Source organism: Pangasianodon hypophthalmus, chromosome 15, assembly GCF_027358585.1.
Source record: "Pangasianodon hypophthalmus isolate fPanHyp1 chromosome 15, fPanHyp1.pri, whole genome shotgun sequence".
NCBI classification, from domain to species: Eukaryota; Metazoa; Chordata; class Actinopteri; order Siluriformes; family Pangasiidae; genus Pangasianodon; species Pangasianodon hypophthalmus.
Window position 1 is genome coordinate 6956750 of NC_069724.1, and position 15511 is coordinate 6972260.

General features: G+C 37.9%; 1 protein-coding gene across 5 annotated transcripts in view; it reads right to left on the reverse strand.

Moving 5' to 3' along the window:
* rap1gap2b (RAP1 GTPase activating protein 2b) overlaps positions 1 to 15511 on the reverse strand; it is a 45383-nt gene that overhangs the window by 15831 nt on the left and 14041 nt on the right. The window contains exons 3-6 of one of the 5 annotated variants that reach the window (XM_053240351.1): positions 14732 to 15061; positions 2630 to 2714; positions 738 to 773; positions 528 to 575 (exon numbers count right to left, since the gene is read on the reverse strand). In XM_053240351.1, coding sequence (XP_053096326.1) covers positions 528 to 575; positions 738 to 773; positions 2630 to 2714; positions 14732 to 14748 — 186 coding nt within the window. In that variant the 5' untranslated portion in view covers positions 14749 to 15061. Of the gene's footprint in view, positions 1 to 527; positions 576 to 737; positions 774 to 2629; positions 2715 to 4921; positions 7506 to 14731; positions 15062 to 15511 lie in introns of those variants that run through there. The other 4 variants (XM_053240347.1, XM_053240349.1, XM_053240348.1 and 1 more) reach the window with 4 other exon arrangements.

The window sequence follows — 15511 nt, forward strand, 5'->3', positions numbered from 1 at the left end:
GCCCTCCACCTTTGCTTCAGGCCGCAACACACCACACCATCTGATTCTTATAACAACACAACCTGTCTTATGTTATTCCTTGTTAATCCTGTTGGGTTCTCAAATCTGATTGTTCAGAAAGTGTTTCACATTATCTAATACTCATAATAAAAAAAAATGATAATAAAAGTGTGTAATAATAAACATACTTTCATTTAACTAAAGATTGTTGATATGGTGAAGCTTTCTGCTTTGTCAAAGCTTTCCACCACGGGATGTTCCACAAAATTCGTTCTTTAATAAATAAAACACTGGAATTGTTGCCAAATTGCTGTGGTATAAGAGGAATAAAACACTTTGGACGCATAATGTTAAAATAATCAGCTTCTGAGTGGTAATGGCCCGCATCGGCCCACATCACACCACCCCATTGTTGATTATTTTCCTATAACAGCAGGTCACTTTGTGTTTCACACTTAATTAAAACCCAATGACACCACCTTTGACCTGAAGTGTAGCCTTGAGCTTATTATTTGTGCTCTGCAGACCTTTACTCTCTGTGGGCCTGGCCTCATCTCATCCACCTCAGACACCTGCTAAGGGTCAAGGTCAAAAGGTCATAAGGTCATTGACTAGTTGAGAATGACATTTGCTAATTTTATTAAAAGTTATTTTAGTAACAGAATTTACTCTAGGGAACCTGTTTGATGGTAGCATTATTTAAACAGACAAAAATATAAAAAAATTTTTATTCTTACCTCCATCTTTTCTAGTGAGTCAAAAAATGGTGCAGACTGTGGGAAAAAGATCAATTAATCAGTGAGCCCAATAGACATGACACACTAATTAGTAAACACGGCATCTTACTCTTACTTGATTGACTTGACTGTGCCATTTGCGGTAAAATAATTTTAACAATTTAATTAAAAATTAATTGCCTCAGAAAATGTATTCCTGCATTGTTATTTCTGTCCAACATGTGAACAAAGCTATAGATAGATTTCTGGTGTCTGTATTCATTCAGGCATATTTTATTGTTAGAGATATTCAAAAACCCATTTCCCTTCCAAAACTGAAAAAAAAATATTATTTTTTGTTTCTGGGTCTAGGGACTGTCTGTCATGGTCCACTGATCAAGCAGGACACTATTTCTGCAACATCATAAGCTCTTTCTGCTGGATAAAAGACAAAGGAGGTGCTGTTTGTTTCCTATAGGCCTATGCACCAGTGGCATAGCCAATTACCCCCTCTTCTCCCCAGGCCCTGGTCCTCGTCATGCCACGGAACAGTTAAAGGGACATTCCCACAAAAAAAAACAAATATTTAATATGTTATTTATTATGATCTGTACTATTCTGTAGGGCAGTAGTTCATCTTTCAACAACAGTGTTTTGACAGTATTCACAATTTTTTCATTTTTATGTCTTTCTCTCAATACATAACCGAGCATGCATTGCACCAATACATCATACAGAAACTGGATCATTGGGAACCCTTACTACGAGCAGCCAGTTATTACTGATATAATGCTTGTGGACGTGATGGAATTTAGGAGGGAAAAAAATTATGCATAATCCAAGAGGTTTTCTACTTTTTCCTTCTTCTTTATTGCAGATACGACTTGATGTGATAAATACAAAAAGCCAACAGTTTATGGGTTTAGTCAGCTTCCTGGAAATTAGCAAAAAGTTTGAAGCCAGCTATGAGAGAGATGTGAAGACAGAATTATTTGCATTTGCCAAAGATTATAAAGAAAACTGCAATTTCATCTTCCTTCCACACAGAATGGATGTTCACTTGCTAAATTTAGCTTATAGGTTGACAAATACTGTATGCAGATATGCCAGTGGACGTGTCACTATCATTTTTCTATCAGGTTGCAACATGAATCTTTCAGTTTTCCCCCCAATTTTCTGTCTAATTTGGTCTTGGCCAGGTCCCACCCACCAGCCAGCTCTCCCCTTTCATACGACAGATACCGGGGGAGGGTGAGGGCTAACACATACTTCCTCTGAGACACGTGATGGCAGCCAATTGCATCTCTTTGAACTGCTGTTCATGCAGCGTAACACACTCAGGGGTCAGTATAACACACTCTGCTAGCTGCCCTCTTCCACATACATAAGCCCACAGATGCCCATGATTGGCTAGTGTCACTGTGATTGACAGGGGAGAGAGACTATGCAATCCCTCCCACCCACAGAGCACGGCCAAGTATTGCTGGTTGAGAAATATTGCTGGTTAGATTTTTATTTGTGCCCCTTTAATAGAACCCAGCTGAACTGTTTGGCTTTCTGGTTTATTATGATATCTACAAATACTTGACTTGTCTTGAAATATACACGCACACTTTTGTGTTGTAGAGATATACATGCCTTGTGAAAATCTAAAGCTTATACCGAATTTCTAATAGCAGCAAAAGAGTCAGATCTAGTAACCCAGTATATGCAGCATAAACTTTTGTTAATTGAATTGTTGTAGACTTTGATGTGTTGCTACAGCACCTCTCAAGAAATACTGCAAAGCATATAGCTAAAAAAAATTAATAAACAGGGTAAGGTTTCCAATCTGTAAATTTAACCATTGCCAGCTTCTGTGCTGGAAGTTTGCTGTGTCCCTGAGTCAGAAGATACGAAGAAACTTCTCTCACCTTCAAGGCAGCAGGAGCAGTTCTTGGTGGAGATGGAGGAGCATCTGCCAGGGGAACACTCGAGAGAGTCAGCATGTCCTGCTTCCTGTAATATAGATTTGTCAGGTATGAAAAATTAGAATGTTAAACCATTTGCATACTTCAAGCATTTGCTTTAAAAGACTTGTTGTTCTCTGATCATATGGTAAACAGCTTGAGACCTTCAGCCATAATCTTGGATCTACATCCAAACTTTTGCCGTCTCTCACTTGATCTAGAATGAGCTTGTTCCGTTTTATCATTATAAAGTTCATCCAAAAGAGATGGGCCTCATGTACATCATCTGTTCTCTGCACAGAACTCTTTAGAGTTTAAGAAAAACTCCCAGTCTGATTCACTTACACTTTTCTCTGCTTTGCATTTTTTATAGAATGGAACATGGTATGGTATAAGATTGAATGTGTGTGTGAGAGAGAAAGAGAGACAGAAAGATGAACATGCCTAAAAATACCCACCCAATAATTCATACAGTCTCTGTAGAACTTAAGAATAGATTCCAAGGATCCATCATCGGACATGTCTCTAATTCCTATTAGGGAGCCAGTGCCATATCATCCATTATACTTAATATAGAGGCCATAACTCCATCCTCATGACATTACCAATGAAATTTTTTTTGGAATTGCAAACAGTGACACATGAGAGAGCAAAAAACGCATATTTTGGCACAACGAATCCTTCCCTTGGAATACTGACAACTTTATTATAATAAAAGTAAAAGAACAATGTTAAAGCAGTGACACCTCACAAGACCCTAACTTTCAGTTACTTAATTTTAACAGCTAAACCAGCTAAGCCAGCAATTCACATTTTAAAGTGATCCATGCTGTGTCATAATCCCTATCTTTCATGCCCCAGAAAGATACAGATTAGGGGGAAAATCTGGTTTGACATTTTTATCACTTCCAAATCCAGGCTGTTGCTGAGGTAACCAATGATTTCCCACCCAGCTCATTATTTTTGGAGATAGACTTGGGCAAATGTGTAGACAAAGCCGTCTTGTTCGTCAAGGGGCTTTAGGCACCCCAGCACACAAACTCTTAACACCATGTACACCATGTTTCATAGTTTGGCATTTATTCACTACAGAGCTGATCACAACTTCAAAAGTAAACATGACATGCCAAGGGTTGGCTTATCAATACCTATAATTATTTAATTATAGATATCAATCAGCATCCCCATTCTTCCCATGTACACAAATCAACGTTTAATGTCAGCAATAGCTGTCTTAAAGATAATACATTTTTTTCTCTATTAAATAATAAATTGCTTGTCTTGTGGTTCTGCAGGAATTGTAACTAGACACAGAGAGATGCTCTATTTATTAGGAAATCTAGGTTATGTGAAGCTGTGTTGCATGGCTTGTACATACATAGTGGAACCTGATTGGCTTTTATATTTTATGATGCAATAATAATAATAATAAAAAAACAGCAGAATAATGCAATGAAAATTCATACTTTGATCAGTGTGTGTACTCAGGTTAATTCTCAAGAAATTTGTAGGATTTGTCTCATTCCTATAAACATTCATATTCATATAAAAGCTATATAAATTTTTTTTTTTGCAATCTGCCTGGTTATTGGATGTGTTTTGGAGGCTTTTTTTTTTACTTTCTGGCATAATATTTTGAGATTTTGTGCCTGAGTAAATGCCCTTGCATATTCTTGGCTACAGCACGGCACACAGTTCTATTTGCACTCAGTCTAAGCTGCTGGTAATAGTTTAAACTTTATTAAAGGCTTGTTGAGGAAGAACAAACATGCCCCTGGCACAAGTGATAATAAAATTTAATACTTTTTAATAGTCAGTTGGCAACCAAGAGTGTCAATGATGAACAAATAAGAGAGTGAGGAAATCAATAAATGAATATGGAGAGTGGAAGAAGTGAGGGAAAATTACAGAATAAACAAAAATAGCAGAAGGTAAAAGGGCAGACTATTTTCAGGAACAAATCAATGTAAACTCCTAATTCTGCTTAGATTTGGATAAACTAAGCCCTTCAGGACTGCAAGGTACAGAGCAGAATGTCGCAAACAGCAATTATATTACATTTGTGTACATTTCACTGCTATGAAGCAATGTCTAAGAAATGCACTTCTGTAATGAAAGCAGCCAAAAGACTAGTCCCCTAAAGTAGTAATCACTTATCTCTGACTATTCACACCTGAGAAGGAACAGATGTGATTTCACACACACACACACACACACACACACACATCACACATCACACATCACACGCTCACCCACCGCTGGCTGCCTCTGCTTCGGAGTCTCTCTCTTTCTCGCTGTTTGCGTGAGCGGTGCAGAAGTCCGATGAGAGCCACGGCTGCACGTATCCCTGCTCTCCTGCAGCGCACTCTGGATCTGAGCTCAGACATGCCTCAGTCTCCTAGACACAGACTCGCACCTGGATTCAATCTCAGTCTGCCTACATTACAGTGGCACTGAGCTTCAGCCGATGCTATTCCACTATTTCCTGAGAGCGAGGGTCTTTGTGTATGAGCATCCTTCATCATCTGTCTGTCTGTCTCTCTCTCTCTCTCTCTCCCCCTCTCTCCCTCATTTTGTGTCTGTCTTTCTCACGCTGCTCCACCAGCCCTCCCTTTCGGCTGGCATTTCACTGCATACCTCTCTCTATCTATCTTTGACTCATTAACCTCTGTGATCCTCTCTTAATATGCAGTATATATCTGTGCAGTGTCCATGTTATATGTTACTCAGATTCTCTCACGCCTTTGTCTCTCCTGCATTCCAGGCTAAACCTTATCCCTTCTGTCCCTTTCCTGGAACGAGGACAGATTTTACCAATTCACATCTCTATTCTCCTTTGGATTTTCTGATTACACTCGGTGTCTATGACTCTAGTTTTCTGCTCTCTAACAAATACAAGCTCTCCTCCATCTACTACATGACAATTAATAGCACACTCCTAGACATTGCTTTGTTTTTTTATTGGCAAGTACTACTATTGCAAATATGTACATGCATTTTCAGTAAGCCAGTGGCCTAACTGATTATAACAGGAGCAAATGAAGAATTACCAGTCATAGACTGCATAAACTGTCCTATAATTGCCCTAGCCATGACGAAGGTCAGACGCTCTGGAAACCAAATTATTCCTGAAGCTTACATATAATTATGACTTGAACTGCTGAGATTCATGGCATTCAGGCAACTCATATTTACAGTAAGACTACAAGCACATAAAGGCTGCATGAGCTTACCAATTGCACGAAAGCTACCAGTCTGGCAAAGGCCAACATGTTAAGAGGAGAGCACTAATTGAAGTTTACTTTATATATATCAGGCAACAAATGCCCATCAGGGTTCAAATTCACAAACTGTTAAATATTTGGGTCACTTAGAACCCATTTTGCACATGTTTAACCATTTATGAGGAACACTAATTAACAAGGTAGGTGTCTACCTGTCCAACAGTGGCAGATTCATATGTCTTTATTTACATAAAGCACATTAAATTCAGTCAGCACCATCCATTTTCTCATCATTCTTTTCTGTGGTAAGGAAAAACTCCCTGAGAGGACATGAGGAAGAAACCTTTAGAACAACCAGACTCAAAAGGTAAACCACCCTCTTCTGGGTGACACCAGATAGCAGCATTATACAAATCATTACAGTATGCAGGTGTAGAAGACTAAAGCCAAACAAAATTAAGTGTGTTAAAAGGAGATTCAGTATGTGTATATTGTGAATAAGAGTACTGGAATGAGTATAGGATTATTATATGATTACAGTTGGATTTTCTAGGTACAAATCTACAGGATCCAGGTTAGATTGTCCACTTGTTTGGAGAGTGCAAATCTTTAGAGTGTAACCATCCACAGCAGCAGAAGGTGAGTCACAAGCGCAGAATGCTCCTAACAGAAGTATAGCATCAGGATGAAAGGACATTTTAGCTGCTGTTCTCTGATGAGCTGGCAGTGTGAAATACTTTTAAAGGATATAATTTGCAAAAGAATACATAACTTGGGTGAATGGCTATCACATCAAATCACATGGCTGTGAGTGAATCTTTATCCCACGCAGAAGAATGGTCAATAATGAGATGCTGGCAGCATGCAGATTTGCTCTGTCCCTGTGCATCTAGCTTCCACACAGCACCTTGCAATTGCCAATACTTATTCAGGAGCAGACGATAATGTATTCTAAGGCCACAGTAAAAATAGCCCTCCTTTCTCACACACGAAATGAATTTGGCATACATACAGTATGTGCAGGGATATTAAATTACTACTAGAGGTGAATTGTAACTAGTTTGACCCTAGATGTAAAGAGCATGTGGGGGTTCGGGAGACGTGTTAACACTTTCAGTTACAGAGAATGCATGAACCACGCCAACATTCCCTTAGGAGCTGGAGTCCACAAACACATTCTGCTGTTTATTTATTTTATCATCATGAAATCCATTTTTATATGTGATGTAGCTGAGGTTGAGGAACTGTCAGAGCTAGAATTCACAGGCCATTGACATTTCTAACTCTTTTTTTTTTTTAAGAGAAAAGAATAAAAAAAATATGTGGTTTAGATCACTGCCATTTTGGATTTTTATCTGAATACAGAAATGGATATTTGGAGCACAAAATAGATACAGATATGGCATTGCATTACAGCCCTAGTATATATGATGTACATCTCCAGACCCCTCTCTTCCCTCATTCGCTGTCATCTCTCTTGGCCTGGGCCACCAATCCAGTATATCTATGACAGACTGAGCAATCCCCACTATATATTAGATATACAATATATAATATAAAAATATATACCCATTTTGATTAAGACAACCACATTATATAAAACACTGGATGAAACTATATAAATATATATACACACACATACACACACACAGAAACACATATACATACATACATGCATGTCATATATATATATATGAAATACATGTAGTAAGAACTATATTTCAGTGGTTGTCATCCTCGTAGACGAGACTTCTATCTCAGTAAAGCAGACAGCGAGAGCGCTATAGACACTTGTTGTCTGCAGGGTGATGGAAAAGTCAAAGAGAAATCAATGGCTGTGAGGGCTGGAGGTTAAATGCTGTGCGTGGTGCTGTATAGACTCAGAGTGCTTCATTAAGACCATTCATTCCAGCAGACAGGCAGAGAGAGGCAGATACTCTCACTCCACAATAAGCACTCACAGCTGATGAGATGGGAGACATGCTCAGGGACGAGCGTTTTGTGTGCAGGGCCATGAGTGACAGCTCTACACACACACATACACAGTTTCAACACACCATAGCATAGATTCCACAAGTCTCTAGAACTGTAGTGGAGGCATGGCGCACAGTTATTCCTGAAAATATTCCCTCAATGGTGTTTTGATCACTTATATATACACACACACTGACATGCCACTTTATTAGGAACACCTGAACTCCTCATCCATACAACTATCCAATCAGCCAATCATGCATAAACTCATGCAGATACAGGTCAAGGGCTTCAGTTGCTGTTCACATCAAATATCAGAATGGGGAAAAATTTCAGTGATTTTGACTGTGGTATGGTTGTTGGTGCCAGATGGGCTGGTGTGAGTATTTCAGAAACCCCTGATCACCTGGGATTTTCATGCACAAAAGTCTATTGAATTTTACAAAGAATGATGCAAAAACAAAAATAAGCAGTGATCAGCAGTTCCACTCACTGGAAACACCTTGTTGATGAGAGATGATGAGATGAGGAGAATGACCAGACTGTACTGTAACTCAAATCACTCTTTACAACTGTGGTGAGCAGAAAAGCATCTCAGAAGGCACAGCACACCGAATCTTGAGGCAGACGGGCTAAAACAGCAGAAGACCACATTGGGTTCCAATCCTTTCAGCCGAGAACATGAAGGGCTACAGTGGGCACAGGCTCATCAAAACTGGACAGCTGAACATTGCAAAATCATTGCCTAGTCTTTTTCCAATCTTTAACTGCCCAGTTTCTATATATGATATATGGTATATATGATATACATATATGGATCTATCCCAGGAACACTGGCACAGGACAGAAATACACCCAGGATGGAAGACCAGGCCATTGCTGGAATATGCATGCTCCCAGACAGGAATCTGCAGGAGGGACACCAATTATTCTTGACGCCAGGCATGTGAGGACACAGAGACAGGTTTATCTGCCAATCTTTCCATATTGACAAAAACCCCCTTTGATGCATGCAGCTCTGTGCTCAGTAAGGAAGGTGTGATGTCTGCTCTTGCCCCATCACTGCTCATGCTCATGTCTTCCTCTTTCTTTTCTCTACAGAGCCTTTCATTTGTGCCCAGTGCAAATGAAACAGTGCTGACCTACAGACTCTCCTTTGCTTTCTCTGGCATGCTATGTCCATCACTGTTATTCACCTGTACTCTCTTTGACCTTTTACAGTGTGTAATTGTTTCTCTTTCTCTGAGCTTTCTCTGGGTTAAAGGCCAACAGTTAGCAGCACATTTAGATACATAACGGATAATGTCAGTAGACCCACAGCTTTCTCCTCCTCCTCCTCCTCCTTTCTGTAGCAATCAACGCAGAAATGCTGTATTTTTTGCCAAAATGTCAGCTTTAAAATTGCTTCCAGAAATAACTTTGCATTGGACTGAAGGAAAAGGCCAAAACCTGTCTGACATTGCAGAGAGAGGGAGGGAGAGAGAGAGAGAGAGAAAGAAAGGCTGGGGAGGATGTATGAAAACACAGTAGGACAGAATGAGAAGAAAAAGAAAGGGCAAAGATATATAATATATTCTTATATATCTAATATATTAATATATACCTAACACACACACACAATACATATATCTTTATATATATATGTGTGTGTGTGTGTGTGTGTGTGTGTATACATATGTTTAATAATTTCTTTCAAACATCACAGCCATATGGTGGTGATGGTATGCTGTGATGATGAAGATGGCACATAGTGGAATAATAAGGGCAACAATGAGTTGCACTGAACTTATTAATTTATTAGCCAAACAAAGAGACTTATGTTTAAATAAAGAGTGAAAATGTATTAAATATTAACATGGTAACCTTATACAATGAGTATTAGGTATATTTAGCTATATGTAGTCTCCATTATAGCAGTATACCAATGGTATACATGGCCAAAAAGTTCATTTTAGGTTACACAATTCAACTCCAGTGACGCTTGGTGAAGCTTATATGCTGTATTTTGTAGCTTTCTTTCCGAAAAGGCTTCTTCTTGTGTCCTGTCCAAAACCTGTTATCAATATGGTGTTGTTTCTGAAGCTCGATGACCCCAAGCATCAATTAAACTGTAAGATCTTTGGGATCTTCTTTGCCTCCCTCACCATGCCTCATTGTGCAGAACGGCAACAAGCTCATGTGTCCAGGTTCTGGCAAATTATTAACATTTCCAGACTTGTAAAACTTTATAATGGCCCTGATTGTGCTTAACTGTATTTTTAACTGTTTATGTATTGCTCTGTCCCTCGCATGACTTTTGCGTCAAAAAGCTCTTTGATTTTCATTATGGTAAGGAATGACTAAAAAAGGGTTTTACATGTGTGTAACCTCAATTATAAGGCAATTAGAATATTTCAAATACTGAAAGCAATTTAAAAAAATAAAAACTTTGTTTGCAAGAATGATCATTTGTTTGCATTTATTAATATTCTTCAAGGATGTCAATAATTTAGCCAGATATATTTTTGGGAGGAGATATTATTTTACCTGATGTGCATGATTACTACACAAGATAGGAAAACAAAACCGCTCTTCTCCATTACATGATTTATAATAGATGGATGGTTTTATGTGCCACATCTTTATGTGCGCACTTGCATTTGATTATTCAGGACCTTGGACATCGAAAGCTGGAAAACCTTACTGAATACATAAAGCCTTAATACATAAACCATTTCAAATCTGATATGTAGATGTATAGGCAAAATCCTTTTTCACCAGGACCACTATTTATTCTTAAATAAAAAGCGGTATCTCAAATTTTTGAGTGAAAAATGGGAATCACTTTGTGTAAAGGTTCCATTATTTCTGGACTTGAGTGTAAGTCAGCAGTATCTACCATGTTACCTTAATCATTATCCATACAGTTATTGTATGGATACAATATTGTTTTTGAAATTCTGAGGAATTGTCTCAGAGGAAGACCTTTGGTTTTTTGTTTGTTTATTTTTTGCTAAAATAGCCAAATTAGCTTGCTGTTAGTTAGCTAATTATTGGTCAGAATCAACAAATTAACTCTTCAACATCCCATCAAGGATGATCAGTAAATTCCAATCTTGATGCCTTCCAACACACTGACTTGAATAAATATGGTTATACTTGGAAATGTTGTGCTATATGTGTGGTTTTAGTTGACCATAATGCTAGTTCATGGTTAGCTGTTTACTAAGGTGCTAGCAAGCTGAAAACTAGCTCTTCCCTGTTTTAAATCATGATTAAATCAAATCTAACCTCTCAAACTTCCAAGAGTCCAGATTAAGTGGGTCTAGATTTACATTCCTCGCGTCTGTAACTATTGTATTTTCTTCTGAATCAAAACAGAATAATATGCTTTAAGATGAACATTTGAATAATAAGCTGGGATTTATTATATCAAATCTATAATAAATGCAAATACAAATCACAAAGCTCAAATAAGTATGAACCGGCATAAGCTGTGGTATTTCAAATGCTAGAACATGGACATGGAGACAGAAAATGGAGTCAAATAATAAACATTGCTGGAATGAAGTAAAACGCACATAGAGGACTAGTGGGTTCTGCTACACAAACCAAAAACAGCATTATTTTTGTATCTCCTCCACAAAACAGTTCTGAGTAATTCTCTGCTGTACAAAGCCTAACAATCCTTTTTCACTAATCCCTGCAATAATGAAAGGAGGATAAATCATATTCTGGCAAGCATCAGCTCTCTAAAAATAAAAGTGTACATCAGTGTGTGTGAATCTAGGTCCCTCTACTGGTAAAATGTTGGTAGGAAAAGCAAACCACTCTTCTCCATTACTCCATGTATAATAGATGGATGGTTTTATGTGGCTCTTCTTTGTGTGTGCACTAGCATTCGATTATTCAGGACCGTGGACATTACAAAGATGGAGAAAAAAAACCCTGATCTAAACAATGAACCACTTCAAATTTGAAATGCAGATGTATAGACAAAACCCTTTTCCAGCAGGACAACAACCCTATCAAAGCATAAAAAAAACTTCATCTGATGCTGGAAACCACTAAGGTATGTATGTATGTATGTATGTATATATTATTATTATTATTATTATTACTGTTATTATTATTATAGTACAATGGTATTACTGTTGGTATCATTGCTGCTCTTGTTAATAGAAGTAGTAGTAATATTTTAACATACTTTTAACTATGCAGCAAAGAAATTAGATTTTTTTTTTTTATTTAATCAATCTCCAACAACTATTCTTTTTTCTGTTTCCAATCCAACAACTATTCTTAACTTCTGAAAAAAAAAAAACCCAAAAACCTCTTGCAAAGAAAAAGACCCTTCGATTAAAATGCCCTCCCTGAAATAATAACATTTCTCACCAGCCAGCTAAAACCAAATCTGGCATATCTAGTGTAAGCAAATCTACTTTAATGTCAATTTCAATTCCCTGCTCTGTTTCATAGCAGTGAGAATTGAAAGTGCTCAGTGCACAGTTCTGTTCACAGACTCAGCAGGCAGCATTAGGCAACACTGTCCTCAGCGTTCACTCTAAACCTAGTCTACCCTGAGAGGGACAATGGAAAACGAAAGAGTTAAATATCTACTGTGGTTTTGTGCAAATTGTGCAAGGTATCAGTTACTGTTGCACAGTGGAAATTTAAAAAAAAAAAAAAAAAGCCTATGTACACAACGTACTGTGGGTGATCACTACTGTTAACAAAGCCAGGTTATAGCCCATTGATATGAGGTAAACAAACATTTTGGTTACTTTACACAATTACTCAAAAAATATATGCTTGAAATTAGGTTTGATATTTCAGGACTTCCATTACTTGCTAGCTGCATTAGCCTCATAGATCCAGTCCAAATCTAAAATAAAATGAATAGCAAACATGCCCCAGAAAATTGTATTTGTCTGTGTTTTGCTATGCTAAATTTTGGCAAAAGAAAGAAGAAAAGAAACACAATCCTGCTGTATAATGCTGATTCTGTTATCAGTGTTCAAAACTGGTTGTGTAACACTTTTCTCCCTGAGTGAGCACCTTCGACTTGGAGCTACACATCTATTTTTTATCAGATGAAGGCGCCACTACCAGCCCACTGTAGAGGAGAGAGAGTGTATGAGAGATGATGGCAGTGATACAGAGAGTGAAAGAGCATTAAGGGATGAGTGGTGGAGTGGAAGAGAAGCTGTTACTGCTCAGGCGCAAACCTCTAGGAAAAAATGCATGCAAATAGCACTAAATGGGGTGAGGAACTTTCCAGAGAAATGGGGATGTAAGGGCATTCCATGTATATCAATGTACAAGTGTGAATAAAAACCTTTTCCATATCAAATAAAATCTTCATAGCAAATGTATATAAGGATGACCTAATGAAAGGGGGAAACTAACAGGTAGTATTTTATGATAAACATCAATTCAAAGCCCATAATAAATCCAAGAATCTTCCCTGGGGAGATTCTGCAGATTTACAGGCAGGAGGAAGCACAGTTTTTATGATATAAACAATAATAGCATAATGTAATTATATTGCTACACATGGATGGTTGTGGCACTGTCAGGATCTGAACTCATAATCTCCTGATGATAGGGCAAACGCTTTTCTGTTACAGCACTTGGGAGTCATTTTATTCCTTGTATACCATAGCAATCTGCCAACCCTAACAATAACACCACATAGTTCTTATCCAATAAAGGCCTCCTTACAGAAAACTCCACCATATAAACAATTACACACATTTTTTATCTGTTTAGGTGGAGCATCTGCCAGACAAATCCCTGTGAATTAGCTGTTACAAGTATAGACATGATAATGTATTAGATGGAGCCCATTGATATAAACCTTGCTATTTATTATTTATCTGAGATTGACACAATGCTCACAGGAAACGCTCAGATAAAAAATGACGCTCAATTGCCTTTTGCAGGCATTTGCAGTGGGCAGTAATAATAATCATCATCATCATCGTCATCATTAAAGCCACACTCCATCATTACTCAAATCTTACTTATGAACAGTGTTATAACAAATTTAATTTTGTAGAATGCTTTCATGAATTATTTGGTTAAAGGTATTTGTACTATTTTTTTCCAGAGAGAATAATGTGCGGTTGTGTGTTACCAACGTCATCTTGGCAGACCACAATCTGTGACTGCATAGACACCACAAAACCTTTGGGAAAGTGTAAGTAACTGGAATTACTTTTAACTGTATTGATCTATTGTTGGAAAACTGGGTAAAAATGCAGAATAAACTGCAGCTATGGTAAAAGACTTTCTCTTCATTGTCAGAGTGAAACAGCTGTAGGTTTTAATGTGTGTAAGTCACATATTTTAAACATCTGTTGATTGCCCCAACAGCTGCCCTAAGAACTTCCACTGTAAGTGAATTCCAAGTAAATATTTTCTATTATTTTCTCAGTATAGGGACACATGTCAAAATGTTTGTCCACAGTAATCACATGGACAAATGCACGAAATATATAAAAGGTATTCTTTTAACAAACAATGTATTGTGCAGTCTAGTGGAGTGGTGTTGTCTACACATGCATAATGGAATGAATGGTCATCTCTCTCATCTCTCAGGAGTCCAGCTACACACACGAATCCCATCAAATCCTTTTAACAACACACTAAGCAACACGTGGACCTGTTATGTGTCGGTTTTACATTAAAGTTTTATATAAATGACTGAAAAAAGTCCTCAGCACACACACAACCACCTCTACACACAGTTTTACAATACTGATCACTTTCCCCTTAGTTTGCACAAGCATCCCAAGCCTAAATCATTCTGAGACAAAGCAGATATACACACAGTATATATACTTACACACACATATGACACTGTGCATATGCATGCTAAACTCACCACAACTTGCGTGGCATGTTCACTGTGCTGTGTCTTGTCTAGTTACTCAATCTTCAGTTTTCACTCACAGGAAGGAACAAGAGATGCGCTTGCAATGGCTACTTATTACACTGTCCTAGGATGAATACGAAGCACTTCACTTTGTTGTGTCTGTTGGGGTGGGAGGAGAGAGTGTGTGTGTAAGAGAGAGAGAGAGAGAGAGAGAGAGAGAGAGAGAGAGCAAGAGAGAAGTAGCAAGCGATTGATGTCCTCACAGAGACCCAGTTAGCCCTGTGTACCAGCTCTGTCCAGCTTGGTTTGATAAATAACACACTTGGATGGGCAGGAAGTCTGAAAAAGATAGGAACTAATTACCGTGGATGATGCCAACAGGATGCATAATATACACTTGGAATGAACCATATACTGGAGAGAGTTGATATTTGACATACTTCAATAAATCATGAACAAACCAGACATGAATTCAGGCTCATCGTTGCAATAAACTGGCTAATGTTTAAAGCACTCGTCACAGAATTTGACTCTACATTTGCTCCTCGTTCGGCATAAATTTGACAACTTATGAGTCATTTCATGATTGGGGTGCCATTTGTGTCTCACTGATATTACATTTACAAATATGTATGTAAAGTAAAGATATAAAATCTATTAAACATAAATAACATGTCCTTCCCAGCAACATATGTGCATATTTCAGATAAATAACTTACACCATTAATAAAATCTATAGAGAAATCTATAGAACTCATAGAACAGCATTTTTGCCTGACCCAGCACACT